The sequence below is a fragment of the Lagopus muta genome, chromosome 4 (genome assembly GCF_023343835.1).
Source record: "Lagopus muta isolate bLagMut1 chromosome 4, bLagMut1 primary, whole genome shotgun sequence".
Classification (NCBI taxonomy): Eukaryota; Metazoa; Chordata; class Aves; order Galliformes; family Phasianidae; genus Lagopus; species Lagopus muta.
Window position 1 is genome coordinate 45652029 of NC_064436.1, and position 23068 is coordinate 45675096.

Sequence of the window (23068 nt, forward strand, 5' to 3'; positions counted from 1 at the left end):
ACAGACATATGAGTCAGGCATACACAACTCCACTTTGTCTGCACAAGCCTGTTCAAACCTCAGGGCACTGGTTTGTCCTCCAAGTGAAACAGAACAACCCACATTTCTTAAATGGTGAAAAGAACATCTGGAAATCACTTTAAACATAAGATAGAAGTGACTGTAGCCAAACAAAATGCTCAGAACAGCTACAACCCAAGCCTCACAAGACAACACACAGCTCACACAGCTGCTGCCTGCAGCAGTCAGACATGCCACAAAGCCATCACTTGGTGCAGAAGCACATTAGGCCTTGAGTAGAAGACTCCATACGTCCCCAGAAGAATTGCCACCCATGGGAAAGTCAGTACACAAGGGGAAGTTTCTCATCAGAGCACCTCCCTTCAGGTCCTAAGGGAAAGTGAAAATCAGGCGCTCTACAAGAATTAAAAACTCCAGTGTTACCTGGTCTCACATTCAGGAAAATGTGCTCTGATATTTTCTCAACTCCATTATGCTTTGCCAAGCACTGGTAGCAGCCCTTGAATGACCTCTGTACATTCTTTATAATGATACCCTTCTGTGGATTGGGAATGAATGTCATGTTTTTGGGGAGAGGTTTGCCGTCACATTTTCTCAGGGTGAAATTTAAAACATCTGGATCTGTTAGTGGGCACACCAGCAGGATGTCACTGTCTTCTTTCCCATAGATCAGAGAATCAACAAGGAAGAGCACATTTGGATCTGTGAGGAAACACAAAGACCTGTTAGAAAAGCTGACACTGTAGAGGGTATTTCTGATCATGCTAACACTGCAACTGGGCACTTTCTTCAAAGAAAGTTTTACATTCAGCCAATAAAACTCAGTATTACCTAGTTCAAGTTTTTCAAGAGACATTAGCTTTTGTCTTAAAAGAGCAGCACAACAGGAGATGTGCAGTAGCATTCAGTAGCAGACACACTAAAGAATAATGTGCACTAAAAATAATCCCACTGCTTCTTTGTTTGCAGATGGAAATTTTTTTTTTTTTTTTTGCCTTGTTTAGCTCCAAACCCCCACCATCCACCCTCACCAACAGTAAACAGATTTTCACAGACCATTAAAAGTAATTTGCTTTTAGCTTGTGGCAGAGCTGTAAAGTTTCATGCCCACAAGAGGATTCCAAAGAAATTTATGAGCAAATGGAAGTTGAAAAACACCAAAATTACGGTTTTCACTTCTGTAAAATACATAATCTAAATCAACACACATTGCTACCAGAGGAAGCACCAAACAATTTCTCTCTCCCTCCTCCCTAAACCAGGGGTATTTTTAGCCTCTGTAGAAGAACCTACAGAAGACATACAAACAGCATATCTGTCTGAAAAATCGTCAGGTAATTCTTCCCAAGATAACTTCTCTACAGCATTTTATCTTGGCCAACCACTTAGCTGATGACCTTGAGATGCTAACAACCTGACCATTAATAGCAAACACAACAAAAAAGGATGATGAGACTACAAACACTCTGTAAAAGCATATTTCAGCTCTCATCTGCCCTCCCTACAAGGTAGCATGAATTAGAATTGTAGAAACAGAGGAAAAAGATTTTGTTTTTACAAAACTGGGCTTGTACATCTTGAGTGGCTACAGATCAAACAGGCCATGATTTAACTGAGAAGACTTAGAGAAGCGAGTTCAGATGACAAACAATATGAATCTGGTTTGAGACAAGAAGTATCAGGTTGAATACAAAGCACATTGTGTTTAGGTAAAGTTTGTTAACTACAAACGCTGTTTTCTAGCAAAATGAGGATATAGATTTAGCCTCTTTTGATATTGGAAGAATGCACAAACTACAATCTTTGAAGCATTAGTCTAGAGCTAGAGAACTGACACCACAAACAGAAATGGAAACGTAAAGCCTGTCTGAGCAGATCTGAAGTGTCACGCTCTGCACTCCGGGTTACACAGCGACAAGCTGCGAACAGCTGTAACTCCTAAGCTTGTGGACTATGGACTAGAAGGTTCTTCTAGATGTCCCTCCTCACAAAGACATAACTGCTTCCTTTGGAGTCCACTTCCTTCCCAGTACAGAGCCAAGATATCTTCACTCTATGGAAAGCATGGCTCCCTAGGGGAAAAAAAACAGGTGTTCCTGAACACAGAACACTGCAACAAAGACAGCTGGAACTTCAGAAAAGGCTTTGTGAGGTTAAGCAGATTCATTGAGAAGTTCTCTTTCCATCTTCTATCTCCTCCCGGAAGGGAAATCTCACATTCAGCAGACATGAAAGGATTCTCCATAGGGAATCCTGGCATAAATAAGGCTGCTCGTATTCATGTTCTCTTCTTCACAGCTTACCACCCAAAGCATACTTTGGGATGTGTGTCCCTTCCTTGCTTACCTCAGATTTCCAGCACAAGATGTGGAAGTGCTTCCACATTTCTCATGTAAGACATTGCCCATGTCTGAAAAGATTTGAAATCAAGAATAGATGACCTGATCTCTTATGAAAGTGTTTAACTAACTGGATCTTCACTGAACTTACCTGGACAGGGACACAAGCTGCTTCTGTAGATGCATTATAGCCACTTTCTGCCTAAGCAGAGAGGTGAAAGAGGTATGTGACTACAGTCTGTCAACACTGTATCATCCTTGTGATCAAGTAGATCTAGATCAGCATATGAGATGAAGACCTGCCACCATCTTCCATGTCACTTGGAGCTGTGCAGGACTGAGGCTCTCCTTCTAGAGCTTTACTCTTGGTCCTGTTTTCTCTTCATTTTCAGCTTTACAAGCACAAAACATATGGGGTGCTTATAGAGCCTCATAAGTATCTGAGCTCATGGCACCACCTTCAAGGTGTCCTGAGATGTCACTGAACCACCACTACAATGGCCATCCTATTTACTGTCAAGAACCTGACAAAGTGAAGCTTGAACATTTTTCACACCATTAAGACAAAGAAGTTAACAACAAATTGCATGAGGACTACACAGCTTCTCTGATGCTTTGGTAATCATGCTCAGTGGGAGGGCTGTCTGCTATGCTAAGGTGAAGGAGTCACTGGCATAATGGAAGACACAAATGTATCTATGATCACAGCTGTCTGGTGTAATTACCATGACCTTCATAAAGCAGTCATGGAAGATAAAGTCAACAACATGTGTCATGTATGGGTAAAATATATGCCAGATTTCCTTTGGTCATAGTCTAAGAGAAACACAAAAGGTCAAGAAGAATCATCCATGGTAGCTGCATGGTTATTTGGACAACTCAGGGGCTATGCAGTTGTGTAAGTTGTATGCTCAGTATGTCAGGTATCTCTCCTCGAGAAGACACTCTTCACCATGCTGTGCTTGTATCTCCCTGCCATGAAGAACAGCCTTGCAGGAATTCCTAAAGGACTGGCAGGTTTCAAGGGAAGCTCTCTGAGGTAAACACTGTTGGATGAGGAATGCTATCTCTGAGCAGGTGGAAGCTGTAGAACTTCTTTCCCTCAACATTTCCAGAGATAGGTCAAGCAGATACAAAACAACTGTCTTCCTTAGAAAGAAAAAGGGAAGCCATGAAAAGAGAATGCCAGGAATGCCGAGCTGTCAGTAAATTGGCAGCTTGAGGACAGCTCATGAAGTCACAGATCAAGAGCCAACAAAAGCGCAGAAGAAACCTGAATAAAATGCTGGACAAAAAGGAAGGGTAACAAAGGATGGGGAAAGCACATCAGAGCAGAGGCATTTTTCCCCAAGATGTTTCTGAGCAGACAGAAGGTAGATCAGGAGCTAGAGGCAGAGGTATTATTTGTTACCTGCTGGCTTAACCCTGAGAGTGCAGCCTCAAAAAGCCGAATCTCTTAGCTGCCTCAATAAATCAAAAGCCTGGGGCCAAACCTCACACGACTCTATATTGATGGATGGCATGGAATTAAAGAAGACATTTCCATACATACTGCTTGTTTCCTCACAGTACAACTGACACACACAACTGACTTAGGTCACTTGGCTGGCTTCTCGATCAAGAGCTCTGGTATTGTATCTCACCACAAAACAACAGTAATGTAAAACAAAACTCCTCCAGAACTTTGAACCAATGAAAAAGCCACTGCAAGCAATGACTTTGTTGTCTGCCGGACAGGGAAGAAGTTTTCTCGTATCAGACTGTGTTCTCTCTCTGTGCCTCAAATTCATTTCCTCTTCCAGCATTTATTGTCCTGTTACTTTGGAAAACAGACAAAGGGTGGGAGAAGCAAAAATAATTCATTAATATTTACCTTTCACAAAAACATAAAAAGAGTTCACAATACTCCCTTTGCTTTTGCACTCATATCTGCCTATATCTCTGATCGTAGCATTTTTGGTGTGCCACTCTTTCTCATTGGAAATCCTTGTTTTTGCCGATGGATCCGAGTTCTGGAAATTCCAAGTCACGGGTCCTTCCTCATTACACTTCAGCCTTAATTCCTCCCCCTTATTCACAACCAGTGAGGATTCTTCATGAGGCACTGAACCACCTAAAAAAACAAAAGCAGAAAATGTCTGTCAATACAATGCTTTCTGTTTTTTTGGTTTTTTTTCCTGCAATGAAATTGCTATTTATATACACACAGTTAATATATTTGGAGTTGATTTTTAAAAATAATAAACTCCAAGGGTATTCTGTACAATTCTACAGACTCCTTTCGCATTGTATGACCTTCTGCACACACATTAAATAACCGCTGCAGATGGAAAGTGGTCTTTAAAAAACTATGTATCGGTTTCTGCAATGGTTTGGCTTCTGAATGGGAACAGACCCAAGCTATTTAAAAATTAAATTCAAGAACATATGAGCCTGATTCTACATGGCAGCACTTTTAATCATTCTTTGTCATTTACTCAGTGTGTTGCCAAGAACTAAACTTTCCTTGCTCAACAGTTATCATTTCTAGCTGCTCCCTCATGCACTCAGAAGCTCCACTCAATTAGAAATGTCCACTTTAATGAAGGCACTGTCACATACTTTCCACACTTGCTTATTTCTTTTGTGGAGGTAGTGATTTGTCATTTATTAAACAGACAAACAAACAAACAAACAAACCATGCAAAATTTCCTTCATTAGTGTTCCATACCAACACTACTGAATTACTGTGACTGAGGCACCAAACTCCCAGCCATCACAGCTGTGAGCTCTTAGCATGTCTTTCTCTGAATATACAGTAACACAACTTTATAAAAGTTCTCCGGAAATAAATCTGTGTAAAACTAGCAGCCTCAACTCACAGCTCCCAATCACCTCCCAGATTACAATGTGTACCTGGAGAAAGAAGCACTTTCAGGCTTCTCTTGGCTCCATTATTTAGATCCATCAAAAAGGAGTTTGCTGTGTTAGCATACCCTGATAGGAAAGGGTCAGTGAACGTACAAAACAGAGTTCATAGCTGAAAAATCAGATAAATTCTTACTGGCATGGACCTGCCTAAAGGTCACAATGATGTAAACAAATACTGAGGTAGTGTTAATGAACAAGCCTTTCTCCTTCAAGATCAGCTCTTTAGTCCTACAAATGACCCTTAGTTTACAATAAGTACAGCTAATGTCCCTCTCATGTGAAGCACAACTATGCAAAACTGTAGAACCTCCCCATCTAGTAGCAGAGTTAAGTCACTGAAAATACTAGCTGAATTCAAAAGCATTATCTACAGCTCATTTCAGAGGCTGAATTTTCCTACCTACACAGTTGACAACAGATATTCAAGCAAAACAATCAGATAATAAGTTGGGATGAGATTATGTTGTCCAGACTTAATTCAATTATCTCACAGCTTTAGTTGCTCTTAAGAGTGCATACTGCATTGAGACCAGCTCAGGAATCGCCCCCGTCCTGGCAATCCCAGTAGCCAGAACAGAGTGGGAAGCAAAGTGTGATCAGACCAATACAATCTAATTCCTTCATGGTCTGGGTTTTGGAGGGTTCACATTCTCTCATTCTCTCTTCACCTTCTTCTGATTAAAATTTGTTTATTACTGCTCAACCCAACAGGCAGTTATTTTTCCAGCACCACCACAAATTTCCCACTAATCCTCCATATACGTTTCTGCAACTGAATGTATAAACAAGCATCTTAAAAATAATAATTGTCAGAAAGAAAGGTAAAAATAATCCACCACTTTTAATTTCAAATCTGCCACCTCAAAATACAGCTGTTTTGCAGCAGCTAGACCAAGGAGTGTGAAAATCCAGTACCTCCAGAGCAACAGTCCTGAGCCATCAGTGACTTTGCAGGCAGGAAAGCAGGAAGAACCCACTGCTCTGAGCAGAGCAGCTTGACGCAGACAGAGGCATGAAGACCTCTGGTTTGCAAACCCCTCAGATGAGAGTCAGCAACACGCAGCATCTGAAAAGGCAGAGGGCAACGACCTCTTAGAAGGTCTCAAGAAACACTGCTAATGTGCTTCATGGGGATCCCCTTCCCTGATGACTTCCCTGATGTATCCCATAGGGCGTTGGGTACTCCAGTGACAGATGACACAAGCTGTGCAAAGCAGCCAAAGTGCAGTGCTGTATGGCCTCTCTGGCACAACATCCTCATGCTGCAGCTGAGATGCAAACACCAATGCTTCACCCTCACAGCATGCAAAGGCAGCCGTCCTTCACAAGCACCAGGGTTGATACTCATGGCTGCCCATCACCCACTCCTAGCACCACTCATTAAATAAGCTGGGAGAAACCCACTGGAAGTCTCTCAGAAAACACGGGGATGGCCACCAGGATCTCCACCCAACACTCCGCAGTCAACAACTACCATCTCAAAGTGACATCATGGCCATGTGAACAGAGATGCACTTGCAGCAGCAGAATCACTGCAGCCAAACGTCTGTGCACGCGAGTGATCCTCCCTCACTAGACCTCACTGCAGCCTCTGCATCTCCCACATGTGTCAGCGGAGAAGCACACTCGGTGGAGCAAGTGATAACTTTATTTAAGGAACCTGAGAACTATATGGAGAGTAAACTCATTTACTTGCCCCTGAGGAAACACTGAGCCAGCCTGGCTTGCTGAACTGCTCCCTCTGCTTCCACTTCTCCCAGGAGTATTTATACAGCAGATTAACGACATGCAGTGACTGCAGGCTCCAAACAGTCTGCACACAACCTGCCTGTAGTGCAATGTGCTGTGCAGCCAGATATGGGGCTTTCCTCCTTCCCAAACCCACTGCCCCTTAGAGCACAAGGGTGCATGGAGGTGAAATGTAAGACTTAGTCCACAGGTTCACAGAGGTAAGGGACAGACCACAGGCAGGTGCTGCACAGAACGAAGTCTTAACCAACCTACAAAAGCAGTGTGAATCTGCCTAAACTACATGCATCAGTGTGATGAACATAAATGCCGAAGTGTGCCGCAGCAACAAATCTGTCCCTTCCAAAGACCAGCTTTTTAATCCTACCAGTAACCATGACCTCATGCCCTGCTAATGTGTAGCAAAATATTGCACAGTTGGACTTGATGCATGATATCCATGTCTGAAAGAAATATTTCTCAAAAAACATCACCACTTGACTCTTTAAACACACTCTAGGGCTCATTTCAGAATTTCCCTGCCCACAACAGACTCTCAAGCAGAACAATCAGATAATTACTTGGGACAAGATTATGTAGTTCAGACTTAATTCACTTATCTCACAGCTTTAGTTGTTCTTAAGGTGCATACTGGATGAGATCAGCTCAGGTAACTGCCCTTCTTCCTGACAAATCCGAGGAAACAAAGGAAGGTCAGACCACTACAGTCTAATTCCTTTGTGGTCTAAGCTTTGGGGGAAGTCCTTGTTTTCTCCCCATCTCCCCCTGATTTACCTATTTACTTACGACCCTACAGGCAGGCAGTCCATCAGTGCCTGTTTTTCCAGCATCACCAGAAATTTTCCACATGAGGTCCACTAATCCTCTACACAAACTCACAACTATATAAACAAGCATTCTAGAAATAATATTTGCCAGAAAGATTAAAAAAACCCCACACATTATTTCATACTTTCTGTAACATTTGTGACTTTTATCTACTCTTTTCCTCAGTATTGATCACCATTCAGGTTAAAAGTTCAAATTTTCCAACTTTCATTACCAGGACCATCTAAGCAAGTTGGTGGGTAGTTTTTACAGGTTGTGAACAACAAAGCAAAGCATAACTCAGTCTGGGGGCACAAGAAATAGACTACACACTGGAATTGGTGAAAGTCGAAGCCACCACACATATTTCAATAAAATATTTTATGGGCCTTTTTATGCAGCCTGCATTTTCTCTGCAAAACAATTTACAAATTTAACCAATGCTTCCTGCAAAAATATTTCCACAGTCCAAAGTCACCTTCCAAAAACAAGGTATCTTCAAAAAAAGCAAATACAGTGTTAAGAACAAAAGGTGGCAAAAGGAAGGACCATCAGATGCCTTTATTGCTGTGTTCCTAAATATTGACCATATTTAAAAGAGAATTAAAGAGGTGCTTGGAAAGATGGGAATGACTTTGTATCTTCCGTTTGGAGGAATAATTAAGTAGCAGAAATCTGTAGCAGTAGGGAGTTTAACCAACAACTTGTAATCCAACCTATTAATCCCCAGAACAGATGTCCATCTGCCATTTCTTGATCTTTCTCAGATTGCTAATGCTCAGTCTAAGATTGCTCCACTTGCACCACACCTGAAGCACAAGGGTGCTCTTCAGGCTCACTGCTGCTCTTCTGCATTCCAGTAACACCAATTTTAAACATATAACCATGATGGTAACACTAATAAATTGCACTACAGATCTCTCGCAGGCTATATGCTGGGGATGAGACATGGAGTCTGCTGTCCTCCTGACGCTCCATGTTCACCCAAGGAAGAAATGACTTTGCCAGTCACCAGTGGGACTGCCAACTCTCTGAGCAAAAGGATGAAGGAACTCACAGCTATGTTTCAACTGAAGATTTCCAGGTGTGGGGCAGATACAGAGTGAGGATGTATACTGGCATGCCTCCACTCTCTCATTACCTTATATCTCGAAACAGTGCATAAACTACAATACCACTATTCAGCTGAGTGCCCCAGTCTCAGAGAAGCCCACCTTACCACAGGGTCTGTGCAGGACAAGAAGAAGCTAGGCATTCTGTCCCCTACTCCCATGGCTCCTGTGGGCTAGGGGGAGCAAATGACTGTGCTGTTGGCCATGGTCCCGCCATGAAACACACAACCCTCCCCATGTGCTGCATAGCCAGAACACAAGAGAGGGGTTCCAGACGGTCCTCTGGAGTTGTCCTTAGGAGAAACCAGCAGGTAATTATAATATGCTAGCAAACACTTAATAATCTACAAAGTAAAAATAATTACCCATAAAATAAATCACAGAACTCAGAGTTGGACAGCCCTCATTTTGGAAGTTCTAAATCTGTGTCCTACAACTAGAAAAAGTCACTTCTTTTGATGGCCAGCTTTTCTTTATAAACTAACAAATTTGAGTTGAAAATTATAGTGCTGGGATCACTTGTGAACCAGGCTGTGTAACTGAAAAAAAGAAGTGGAATATATGAATATATTACAAGAAGCTTCCTAAGTCCTAAAAATGGATGGAGAATGAGGAATGAGAGGGAGTATAGCACTAGTGACTTTGGCATACAGAAAGAACATCTGGAAAACCAGGCTGTAGGAGGTAGAAATGAAACAGCTCTAGATAATACTGATAGGAAATTCAGGTCAAATTGCAGGGATATGATTAAGGACAGCAGAATGCTCCTGTAACAATTAAGGGATGTGCAAACAAAAAAGCTTTGGCTAAGGAGTGTACCATCCTGGAAAAAAGTGGCTTATTTGGGAGTTTTCTTGGCCTCAGCCACAAAACTGCTATAGCAGGGAAAGGCACATCAGGTGCACAACTCCATCATGCTCATAAGTGACTGCAGATTGTCTCCAGCTGCTCAACAAAGGACATCGGACTGCCATGGATTAAGATGAAAAGTCAGGTAGTGTGGATTTTATTCCCAGTTCTACCATAACCTTAGGCCAGTTAGTCCTTGCTTCCTTTTTAACTCTTATCTAAACATTAAAAAGATAAAAAAAAAGAAGAAAACAAGCAAAAAAAAAAAACAAAAACAAAAACAAAAGAAACCCACCAAACATGCCTTGCCCCACTCCGTTCCACTTTAAATTTATTTCCAACACCTTCCAGGACTTGGGCTTCACAGCCCAACAACACAGCTTCACAGTACAGCCACTATATATCTACGCCTAACTATAAGGATCTCTTTTTATGTTTCTACTGCCGTATTGGTTGTTGGCTAAGGAGCCACCACATTGACCTGGGGACTCAGCCAGTCTCCCTGGGCTTGTGGTGGCCCTGCATGGACCAAGCTGTCCCAATCACCACCACAACGTGTGCCAAGGCATGGCCTAGCTTGGGGTCCTCTGCTCCCAATCCTCCATATCTACCCCTCAGATCTTCCTGGACACAAAGGAAATCAGAGATGGCAGGTCCCAACTGCCACCCATGTCCCATCTCATCCGATCTACCAAGCCCAGAACACAGGCAGTGACCTGCCAGTGTGTTCACTGCTATCCTACACGAGCAGATTCCTCCTCCAAGCCTTTCCCACAGCTGGAGGCACTGCAAGGGCATAGGGGTGCTTAGCCTTCTGCCTCTTCCCCACATGGCCCTCCATAACCTCTACAGTCACTGGTCGTCCCCCATAAGTTGTGCAAATATCTCCCAGTGAACACAGTGCCCTCACTTCTGTGCCAGTTAACGTTTTTGCATGACAAACACACTGAGGATCTAAACTTCAAGGACAAAGTGACTTTTGTGTAAGATTGCAGAGCCTGGATGCAATTACACTACTCTCTTCATGCCTGATCTTTCTGGGCACTGACTTTGTTTCAAGGGATATCACACAGACCTCACTCACCGCATTTTTCAGTTTCTCATCTGCAACAACACAAGAGAGCAGAAACAAGAGATAGGCTTTATCAGTTAAAGTAGTAGCACTGTCGAAGATGCAGTGGTCTAGGGATATCAGCAAGGCATGGCTTGCAGAGAGGTAATATCCTCTTTCAGCATGCCCAGTGCTGCTGCAACAATGAGTATGTTTTCAGATACACAAGTCTCCTGCAGGTCTGAAAGACAAGCTGAAGCAAAAGCAATTCACACTCCCATGCAGAAGTCACAGACAAGGCTGTCCATTTTTTTCTATGCAATACCAGTTGGCCTAACTGAAGAGTACTGCTGTCCCAACTCTGTTTCTTATTTGTGAAAGCTGCTCCACTCTTGACACGTGCTATTCTGAAGCTGAATTCAAGACCTTTTCAATTAGATTTGTTTTGTCCTTTCATTTTATGCTCCAAAGAAACCAAAGTGTAAAACTTACATGTTAATCACACTGAAGCAAATTTAATTTACTCTGGTGTATATAAATCTCCCAGATTTTTTCAAAGGAGAGATGCTATCATATGCTTACTTGTTTTGTTCTGCTTCACTAAGCAGACAATCTCCCTTATGCTAGATGTAAAGTTTAGCAACGGCAAATGTCAATTTTCAGTGATTTGATCTGAAAGCTACACCACACACCACTGCAGCTATGCTGCGGGGAAAAACAAGGCCAGCAGTATGGCCTCTTTGCAGAAGAAACCATCCATGCCAACACCCAGGCTAGTGTCCTCAAAGACATAGATCAAAAAAGACCAAAGACACGACTGTTCCCTGCATGTATATATGAACCTCAGCATATGTGAACACAACTCCTAGCTGACAGAAATGCTGACCTGCCCCATCTTCATCTTGGAGACTGAAAGCTAACTTAACAGTCACCAAGCATGTATTTTAGGGTCTAGACTGATTAAACTGCCCTGCAGACACAACTGTTTTGCTTATAATGCATCTGACAGAGTCAGTGCCATCTGCAGACCACCAAATTCTCTTGAATACTCCACATTTCCAGTGTGGAAATACTCACTGAAGCTTTGGATCATCTGAGGCTCCAAGTTAAGAAGCAGAAAAGCAGAGGAGAGTATGAGTGGGGACTTTGATGCTTACCCAGTTGCATGAGGGCAATCACTGCCTCCTCACACAGTGTTCCCACTGCCCCAAGCCCTTCATCCCAAGGGGAAGGGAGCAGCAGTGGAGAACTGGAGAGGGCAGGAGTTTGCAGCTCACCTCTCTAGTGCTCAAAGCAGCAGCCAAAAAAGACTTCTACAGGCAGCATGACAGAGAAATGGGTATCTCCCAACACAAAGAGCAAGTATGGAGCCAGCCAATTTCACCCAAGGCAAACTCCAGAGAGGAAACAGATGGAGCCTGGAACAAAGGTTGTCTTTATCATCCATGGAGGTTGGAGTGTGAGGAACCACAGGAGCAGAGAGGTCTGGGCTGGGGAACACTCAGCCATGCCACCTCCCTTTGCAGTGACATTCCACAGGAAGGTGGCTCTGTGTCTTAGTATTGCTCTTACACAGATCTGCATCCCCAAATATCTGTGAAGGTGCTCCATAGGTCAAATAAAAGCGTTGAGAACAGCTCAGACAGCTACAGTCAAACAGAGGTCACCTGCCTTCTGAATTACACATGGTTAAGCAGAAACAGCAAGCATGGGGCAAGGTAGCAACACACGGCAGGGAAGAACACAAGGCCAGTTCACCTCCTAACCCCTGCAGATCCCAATCTCTGAGAGAAACATTCACTGGAGCTTCAGGCAGGGTAAGTGCAAGTGGGTAGAAGCCAGCAGGTCCTGTTGTAGGGTCAGCAGCAATTAGCAAATGCACCTAACTGCATTTGGCTTTCTCATTTCAGAAGCAGGCTGAGCAGACCAAATGCTGCACATGACCTGCAACACAAATGTGCAAGAGTTGGTTTAGAAGCTAATGCATAGCTTGCTTGAGGCTGGAGGCTGGAGGAAGTACCTGCACCTTCCAGAGGCAGGATATGAACCTTCCTCTTCCCCAGCTTTTGTTTTTCCTCGCTGGAGCAAGGAAACTCAAGCCATGCAAAAAAGACACCAAACAGCATGCCCTTTCTGACTGACATGACTTACTCTGCTAATGCAGTCAAAAAAGGCATTTTGCAAAGGCAGACACGAAGCTAAACACAACTCTAGTTCAGCACACATACAGAAAAACCACAGCAGCACCAAACACCAAGCTCCTCCCATAGCTGCAAATGACAACGCCTGAATAGTTTTTCTGAGAAGTCATGGGTTTGGGCCTTTTTCTGTCTGTAAGAGCACCCTATGCACTACAGCACTCTGGCCACTCATCTTGCTGTGCTATGGCCAACGACCTATTCTGACACTCTGCAGTCTTCTGCAGCCAAACTTCCTACCATAGGAGGAAGCTACGATGTGCGCATGAACAAAACCAGAGTTCAGTTTTCTAAGCAAAAAGAATGGGCTGAGCTTAGAACAACTACCTGCTAATTCTCGTTCAAAGTAAAATTATAGAAGAAAGATAAATAAAAGTGTATATGCACACATTTAAGTATAATTTGCAGGGGGGAAAAAAAAGAGTAATTGCTTGCCTCAACACTTGTCAGCTCACAGATTTAAACAACATTTAGACTGATTCTTACTTCTACAGAAGTATTTCCTTTTACACCTCTAATTTCCAGAATTACTTATTAAACAGCTGTTCCTACAGTTTTGCAGCTGTTAGATAAATAAATAAACAAATTATAAAGTACATATAGAGAACAATTAAAAGAAGTGCACTAATGCACAGGGTATACAAATGCAGCTGTCACTCATCCAGCCTATTTCTTTTATAGCTTTTCCTTCTCACTTCTTTTTGCTGACATTTACATTAAAAGGTGCAGTATCTTTCAACTTCCATTTTGAATGAATGTTCCCTGTAATGAACAACTGGGGTTTAAAAGTGTGTTTTCTGAAATCCATCGAAAAGGTGGTTTTAATGGAGATAAATGAGAAACTGAAGAAAAACGAATCATTTTGCAATCTGAACTAATGCCTATTTGGAAAAGGCTCAATTGAGGAAGGAGATGTAAGACTTCTGGCTATGAGAATTACAATTATTTCAAATCTTGGCAGTAATTTTATCAAATAGTAGCAATTTCATTAAAAGGTGCACTGGTAATCATCTACATAAGGCCTCTAGGGAGGAAAACTTACCAATAATTGCATAATTCTGTTATCATTGTTCTTATGATGGACCACATTAAATACCACAAAGAGAAGCACTGCTTTTGACTTTCTCTAAATATTTAGTTCAGTACTTTTTCCTAGAAATTACAGCAATAAATAAGAATTTCAGAGTAATAAACATGTCCTCCAAATTTACAGAAGAGGCACAGATATTTTTCATGTACACATACTGCAGTTCAGAAGATTTCTGGAGGATCGGCGTTGGACTAGATGACCTTTAGGGGTCCCTTCCATCTCAAGTGATTCTATGATTCCTTGGCAGGTTCTTCAGAATCTCCGGGTGAACTAATCCAGCCCTGGGTAATCATGCTGACACGCAGTGAGATCTGTCAGTGACAATGTCTTGGAAGTGCCTTGAGTACAGAGATTAGGATACATTTCTGACAATCCAGTTTCATTTCTCAAGTCTTCTTCTGGCAAGGAGATACATAACTCAGCCTTTTAACTTTATCTCCAACATCAGCAGAAGTCTTACATATATCTTGACTGCGATTTATACTTCTTTCCTAGTTGTTAACACAGCCCTACCACAAACTGCACACATGGCATACTCGAGAATAGGTACTTACTGAAGAAGTTGTCCTCCTTCATACTCTCGAAGAGATGGATGGACGAAATAGCACCCTGCTGTGAGCACAGTCTGAGCACCTGCTTAAGCAGGAAATCCCATTTTGACATCTTTTTTGATGGTATTTAGTTTACGGGAGGAGAAGAGAAAAACAGAGTTTACTTCTGCTCCTTCAATCTGACCTCTTTTATTGTGCTGCATACCCCAACTCCTAGGTATGATGGCATTAGCATTACTGCTTAATCAGTAATTTTATATATAATACCTGGAAGTCAGACATGCTATGGAATAGGAAACTTCAACAGCTTGTGCTACTATGAATACTGCTGGAAGGAAGCTTTTATTTTGTTGAAGATAATGTGATTTCTTTTCGATGTTAAAAAGTTGTGCTCATCCAGGCCCAGAAAGCACTTCTGTGCTGTATAAAACAGCAAACAGAGAGTTGAGCAGCAAAAGTAATGGAAAGAACTGGGCAACCACCGAGAAGCAGAAACAGAAGGCATTAGCACCCGCTGCTAGTTCAGAGGAGCATCTACAGTTCTAAGGCAAACAGACTCATTTCCATCAGAATCAGCACATTACAATGCATATGTATTTTAATATTCCATTAAAAATGATAGTGCAGAATTTATAGTGCGTATTTTCCTTTTAAAATCAAAAATATTCTAAAATTTTGAATCTACAAACTTACACGTTCTATTAAAAAAAAAAAAGGCAAAATATTACTCAAGCTTTACATCTGCCACCAACATTTTAAAGATAATCAGATAACTGAACTGATGGGAGCCAGCCGCTGAGCACCTCCAGGCAGGTTGTGCTGCAGTGACAAACCAAGCAGCCTTTGGCATCCAGAGTTTCCTAGCAGGTGCAGATAAACTATTTTCCTTACTTCAGTTCATGCAGTACAACTCAATTAAGCAACTCGTCCATTCATGGATGAGCTGCTGAAAAACAAACATGAATGCTTCTTCCCACTTCCATTCTAAGTATAAAAAGGATGAGATCGGCTAGTTTTGAAATTTTTGCAGCGTAGTGATTAGGGACCGCTGGTTTTGACTACAGATAGGGCTTTCAGACATTAATTCTTTATTTCAAAACATTTGTCAATGAGTTTTTTCTTTGGAATTGGCTGGCTTCTAAGCGCTGCCATTTATCTCAACAGAAGAACATTTCAGAATTCTGTTTTCCTCCATTGTAATCAATGCAAATCGTAAGTAAAAAATCAATTATCTAACAAATGTCAACACTTTCTGTCTTCACACTAAAACATACACGTGAAGAATCAGAATACGTGTATATACAACAAGCTGCATAATTGCTTAAATACATGCACAGTGATTAATCAAACTGAGTATAACATTAAGTGCAAAGGCAATATTTAATTAAAACTCTCTCAGTGGTAATAAAGGAGGTTAAACCTTTCTTTACAAAATGATTAAGTACAAATGCAAAACAGTTAAAACGAGGCTTACTGTTGGCTGATTTAAATCATGATTAAAATCTGCTTTGCAATGCCTTGAATCAAATGGCAGCATGCTACAGGGGAGGTAACCACCTCGTTAAACCTGGAAGCACTACATGGCTCATCTGGCATCAGACGTTGACTTTACACATCTTCTATGGGGGATGCAAGCAAGTTAATGAAGGCTGAAGACAACAGACTACAGAAGATGTACTAAAAGAAAAGAAGATTCAAAAAAAAAAAAGAGGCTAAAGAAGCTGTACTTGATTTCTGTAAAAAAAATCAAAGAAGTGATATCAGTTGTCAATATGTGAAATGCTGTTGTGTATCCAGAGGAAGGTGACGAGCAGTTCATTGTGTCTACCAGAACATGGGGAAAAAAAAAGAAAAAAAAAGGAATTAAGCAACATCAAGGAAGGAGAGGTTGGACAGCAGAAAAGCTAGCTCTGAACTGGAACAATTAGTTAAGCAGCAGCAAAAACAGGTGGGAAAATCTTTACCACAAGTTTCTCTTAGAGCAAGTGAGGCTGGAGCCTGCCTGGCAAGATGTACCATATCTGAGCCCAGCAAAGATCAGGGATGACCAGATGATCTCTGCAGCCTCTCCAGCCTCAGTCTTACAGCTCTGCAGGGATTTCTAGTACCTGCTCAGTTTCTTAGAAACCCAACTGCTGGAGTTAGGTTAATGTGATGTAATGCACAGTTTATCTAGCAAAGAATGAAGTTTGCAGTCCTGAGGGCTGAAGACAAAGGCTTCCATCCGTGAAATCGGTGCACCCATTAAATCCTGAACAAAGAAAGAGATTAAGAGAGCCAAGTGCTAGTTTTCAATCTCATGATCTGTTCAGCAGGAGCCTTGGTTCTGAATGGCCTAGGTATGTGAATGCTGGAAACAGTGCCGAGTTATCACACAACTGACCCAGATTGCTTCTCCCCCTCCCAAACATGCAGGCTTTGCATGACGGAGATACTTGCAAAGTGTCTTTCCTACTCACTAGTTTAATTTCTTCTTGCAGAGTGGCTTTGTACAAAGCTTTTCCTGCAAGTCCACTCCATGACATGAAGTGCACCGTCACCCAGTGTGAGTGGAGGAGCACTCTTGGCGTAAGTTAATGACAGATGGAGAAAGAAAGGAAATATAGGACTAACCTGGCATTTGTCAGGGTTCCAAGGAACCTACAAGAGATGTGTTATGTCTGTCTATCTGATTTCCCTTGAGTTTTCACATCTTCTTACTTTAAATCAGCCCATGTGTCCTCTTTATCACTCAGATTTACAGCTGTCAGTGCCTAGCTGACTTACGAGTTCCTCTCCGATCAGATATTTAATGATTGTATTACATGATTAGGGACTCAGCTGTCAGATGACATATCAAATCATAGACTTTTAATGTTGTCATCCCCCCAATGACAAAACTCCCTGTCGCTGATAACACTACTAGATGATGCTTTATTTTAGTTACGGTCTCCAGGAAGGATCTGTACAGAGCAGCCTTGTAGTTGCATGGCATGTTAGCAATGTTAGAAACTCATCTGTTATTTGTGTGCCTCTTTTCTGTAAAAGATAACATAACCAAGGGCCCTACATGCTCTACAAAACAAATTCTGTTGTGACATTAAAATGAACATTAAAAATCCATTTAAAGGTATATCTGAAAACCTATGTTTACAGAATAAATCAATGCAATCCTCATGAGTAAATCCAGTGAGAGATTAACAGTTACTGTGCTTTCTAATTGGAATAGCCTAGAAAACGGGAGTCGCTTTCTCCCTTCAAACACAGATGTCTGCACTCCTCTTGTGCCTTTATCACTAACTGCAGCAATCTTGGCCAGTGGACAAACAGCACACTTCAGCTGCCATTGTGCCTGGCAAGAAGCCATCAGGCCTGATCACATGTCTAAAACTGGGCTCATTTGTGCCTGTTTGCAGGTTGCACTGTTATGGAGAGTCAGGCACCTTTTGGAGAACCTCTTCTTGTTTCCTAACATTCGTTGAAAAAACAAAGCATAACACTTCTGCAGTAAGGTAACATAGAAGAAGAAAATTTGGTGTTCAAGTTCTTCCTGTGCATGTGTATTCTCTTCAGACTTGCTTTAATAAATGTCCCAAAGATGTAACACACTGAATATGGATCACCACTTTCTAATAAGCCTGGTTTTTAGCATCAGATCTCCTCTTTCACATAACACACAGCAAACACCTTAGGCTCTAAGGTCAGAGACTCAACAGCAGGCTCTGAGTTTCTGAAGGTCAGAAACAAGTACAGTTTTTTTTCTGTGCAGGGGAATATTCAGAAGAGCATTAAGAAATTACAAAAAGACAATGTTTTATACTTAAACTGAGAGGGTTCTTACAGTAAATGCAATGCATTAGGGCATTAGACCTCATTTCCTCCAGCCATTCTTTGAACAGCTGAAAGAGACTTAAGGAAATGAGTCAAAATCCTGGAAGATGTTTGTACTACACCAAAAAGAAAACAACATCTGTAAAGTAATGCGTGTCACATACGTGGAGCAAGACAATGTGCAGCGCTTGATCTCTGCTGAGGCATTCATCTTCATGAGCACAGAGAGAAAACAGCTGAAAAGTGCCTTAACCTTGAGTAATTACTGCCTCTCTTCTACAAGATTGCTATCAGATTAGATCAGTTGTCATGTGTTGTAGATAAACATATATGTTGTTGAAACAATTTGGTACTGTGAAGTACTTGTTTCATCCAGAATCTGTTATTCCTTGCCTTCAGATTACACCAGAGTGTTCACTGAAAGGCTGGAAAGAAGCTTTCCTTCAAACTACAAGCGCACAATATTTGGTATGTAGCTCAACAACCACAGCTATGCCTTAGAAATCTTTGTAATAGCTTGCACTAACAAAGCATTTAAGAACACAGCAGGCTCAAATGCAGAGAACACAGAGGTATCATCAGAGCCTCTCACAATACACAGAGAAAGGGCAAGTTGTAACTATGAGAAACTCCTGAGTGTGACTCAGAGATTCTTCTGAGATCTGCCCCATCCTCTGCCGCTGGCTGCTGTTTACATGTGCTTAAGACATATCCTTTATGATTCCACCTGTGTCCTGGTGCAGTATGTCCCTGCTGGAGGCGAGTAAGGATTCTTCATTTGATCCACACCTGCAGAGCAGCACTGTTGTTCCAGAAGGCAACAATCAATAAGTTTCTGGTGGAAAGCCCACGGTGAGCCAGCACTACCCAAGCATCGTGCAGCTGCGCACATCTGGCAGCAAGAGGCTCTACCTTTGAACAGAGCACAGGGAATTCCTTCAGTCCCTGCAAATGGTACTCTGACTGGATGCAAATGTGTGCCTCAATCCTTGCCAAATTTAACACACTCTTTGTTATGAAGCCTTAAGAGAAAATCACTTAGGCACTTGCTAAGAGAAAATTCCTGGTTGTAACGGAAGGAAAAGAGTCAAGTATTGAGCAATCCTTGAAATTGCCATTCTACTCTTGGCAGTGGCCTTAGGCCGCATATATGTACAGGAGAGAGAGGAAGGTAGATAGAAATGAGAGAGCAGGAAAGGCAGGAGTTTTGGATAATCTGAGGGGGTCAGGTTAGTGACTGAGTGACAGCAATCAGAACCTGCACAATGTTCCGTCTTCCTCCATCAGTCCTCCTCCCTCCCAGCTGCCAGGTGTGGGAAGCATTATGGACACAGACATTCTTCCCTCTGGGCACAGAGAGAGCCTTCTGCTACTCTGCAGCTGACTGCAAAAAGGGGAGATTGATGGATGCTGAAAGGAACCGTGCTCAGCCTTCCATGTCCATCGGATGGAAACACCACACAGCCTCTGGTGGAGCACTGGGGACAGGGAGAGCCCTGAGGGGACAGGAGAGGAACGCAGAAGAGATCATTTCAGAAAACTGCATCCCCAAATGGAAGGAAAGATGGAAGCACATGCAAGGAAAACAAAAAATAGGAAGGAGCTGTGGACAGATGAGATGAATGGTTTACTCTCTGAGAAGTTACTTAAAGCTTTGTTTTCTACATCCTCCTTTCCTATCTGCAGCCAAAGGAAGAAGCTCTTGACTAAAAGCCAAAAAAAGATACTTAATATAAGTTTGTATATGTGTAAACAAAAGGACAGAGAGAGCTCACCCAGTCCAAGTGTCTGCAAGGACACACAGGAGCAGTCCCACAGCTCTGCCCTGGCTGTCACTTCTGGTGTCCTCCAACAGGACACAAGCATCCGCTGTGATGCTTCCTGCAGCTCAAAGCTAGCCCTAGTATCCTACACCTGTGTGATAAACAGATGTTACATGCATCTACCCAGAGGCACTTGTCTTCTGCAAGTCCCTCCACATGCAGCACCATGTATTTTTGTCTACACCACTTCGTCTGACGTGGCTGTGAGGTGATACATCTCCCACAGATATACATCTGACCCAGAACCAGAGGAAGCATGGAGAGGAAGGTCCCTCCTTGCCCCTACATACTCCCATGACTTCCAGGACACTGACAGTTACCTAAGCTTTCCTTCCAGCTGGCAACAGTGAGAGGAAGGGAAACCTTCATGCACAAGCTAGAAGTACTAGAAGTAAGGAAAGTTGGTGGGTATTAATGAGCGAAAGCAGTACATTCCAGAGAGAAATGTCAAGGAATAACCCACTGATGGGTATTTCCTTTGCCAAACAGCATGTTGCAGTTGCTTGTGGATACTCTGAACAGGAAAGCCCAAACCGTCAGCAATCACATTCTAGCTGCGAGCATCAACAAACAAAGGGAAGCAAAACAGAAACATTACCCAAACAAAATATTCACAGAAACGCTGATAGCTCCACGACTGCCTCACATCTCAGGCAAAGCGCTCACACCAAAGCCGGCCGCAGTCGGCTCCCTGCGCTGAGCTCTGCAACGTGGCCGCAGCGTTCCGTCGCCCGGCATCCCTCCTCACCTCCTCAGCTCTCTCTGAGCTAAGAGCACAGAAATACACCTTGCGCGTCCTCCGCTCTGACGCGCTGCGTGCGCTCCTCGGGCGCCACTGTGCCACCGGCTGCTCCAAAAGCCATGTGCGAACCCGTCCAGCGCCGCAGCCCCGTGCTGCATTTAATGAACTCAGGAGCGGGAAACTCCGGCTGCAGGGAAGGGAACCCCCGGGTCCATCACCCGACATACCAAACTTTTTGCCCGCAGTGCCCCCGAAGAGACGGGGGGCCCTTCTCCCGGAGGCGGCAGTGCTGAAGCGACGCGGCTCCGCTCCGAGCCGGGCTGAGCCCGCGTCCCCCCGCGACGCCCCGGGCACGCTTCGGCCCCGCCGGGCAGCGCGGACACCTGACGGCGGCGGCCGCCCTTCGCCTATTGTTCCAGCAGCACTTCACCACGGGGACATTTTGTACCGATTAAGCGATAGTTTATTGTCAAAACAGCCCGGCTCGGAGAGCTGGGGGTGTGCACCTTCCTGACCCCTCTCCAGCCCCGCGCCATACAAACAAAGGACTTTCTTTTTTCTTTTCTTTTTTTCCTTTTTTTTCTCCCGGGGCGTCCAGCGAAACCGGCTGCCGCCCCCCGGCCCGCCGCCGCTCCCTGCAGCCTCCCCCTGCCCCGCTGCCCCGCGCCCGGCCGCGGCTCCCACCTGCGGGGATGAGGCTCAGCAGCAGCACGGCGTGCGCCAGCTCCCAGGCGAGGTGCGCACCCTCCATGCCGCCCCCCCGAGCCCGCCGCGCCGCGGCTGCCGCTCGCACCACCCGGCGCGCAGAGATGCCCGAGCTCCGCGGGAGGCTGCGGAGTACTGCCGGCCCCGCCGCCACCAGCGGCCCCGCCTCCGCCGCCCGCCCCGCGCCGCGCCGCGCCGAGCGGCCCCCGCCCCGCCGCGCCGGGATGGGCGCAGGTGAGGAGCTGCCCCCTGAAAGGGCGGTGAGCGGGGATGGGGGGCGGTGAAAAGAAAGAATCCTACCTCCACCGCCCCCCCCCCCCCCCAACCACCCGCGCACAACCCACGCACCCAAATAAAAAAATATTTAAAGAAGAGAGGAGGCTTCGTGGTACGTGGGGGTGGGCGCAGGGCTCGGGGAGAAGCAAGTATCCCCCAAAGGGTGGGTGCAGAGCGGTTTGTGTCGCACTCAGAGCCTGGGTGGACGTGTGAGCACCAAGCGGCGCTTCTGCCCGGCCGGGATCGCGAACTTGACCCGCCTGGTGCTAACCCGGCGCTATGGATCGGGCAGAGTACAGAAGTGAGATGCACGGCATGTTCTGTGACACAAAAGGAAAGATGGAAAGAACTGGTATGGAAAAGAGAAAGCTGACAGGGAGCTTAAACGTGGAAAAGGTTCTTACAGAAAGGATTGCGAGCAATTGTTTTTCACGTCCCTCAAGGGCAAGATAAAAGTAATCCATTTAGTTACCAGCAAAAAGCAAAAGAAATAGCTTAAATGTTAGGAAGGCACTTGCAAAGAGTAAAGAGAATTTAGTCTGCAAATGCATTGAGCAGAGGAGGTGGTGGAATCCCGTAGAGGGAGTTTTTTTAAGTACGGGTGAGACAACTGTCAGGAAGGATCCAGGAGCACTTGCATGTGCAGCTGGAGAGGCAGATCTCTGCAGGCAAAAGCCCTACAAATTGCAGCAACGTGTGCTTTGGCTCTGCTGTGCTGTCAGTGCCACACATGTGGTGTGTGCTGCCCAGGTGTTCACTGCTCAGATGTGCAAGGACAAGTGGGGATGGATCATGCAGGCTGTCACACCTCCAGCTTACAGGAGGATGGAGTGGACATATGACACAGCCTTTAACCATAGGAAAACATAGATGTAGATGTTGTGAAATGTGGCAATACAGATCAGAAAAGTTACTGAAGGTAAATGACTCCTTTTTTGTGTTGTTTCTCTTCAACTTCTTTCCTTTTTCACTATTGTCAGATTTTTTTCAAGGTTAATAGCATAGTCCCATATGGTCCCCCATTAGATGAAAGT

The 23068-nt window shown here is 43.9% G+C and overlaps 1 protein-coding gene across 2 annotated transcripts in view; it reads right to left on the minus strand.

Moving 5' to 3' along the window:
- Positions 1-21917, minus strand: part of KIT (KIT proto-oncogene, receptor tyrosine kinase) — a 51829-nt gene extending 29912 nt beyond the window's left edge. Inside the window, exons 1-4 of one of the 2 annotated variants that reach the window (XM_048942745.1) lie at positions 21738-21846; positions 6187-6337; positions 4234-4473; positions 445-723 (exon numbers count right to left, since the gene is read on the minus strand). In XM_048942745.1, coding sequence (XP_048798702.1) covers positions 445-723; positions 4234-4473; positions 6187-6337 — 670 coding nt within the window. In that variant the 5' untranslated portion in view covers positions 21738-21846. Of the gene's footprint in view, positions 1-444; positions 724-4233; positions 4474-6186; positions 6338-21737 lie in introns of both variants that reach the window. The other variant, XM_048942746.1, reaches the window with a different exon arrangement.
- Between the last annotated feature and the right edge of the window lie 1151 nt (positions 21918-23068).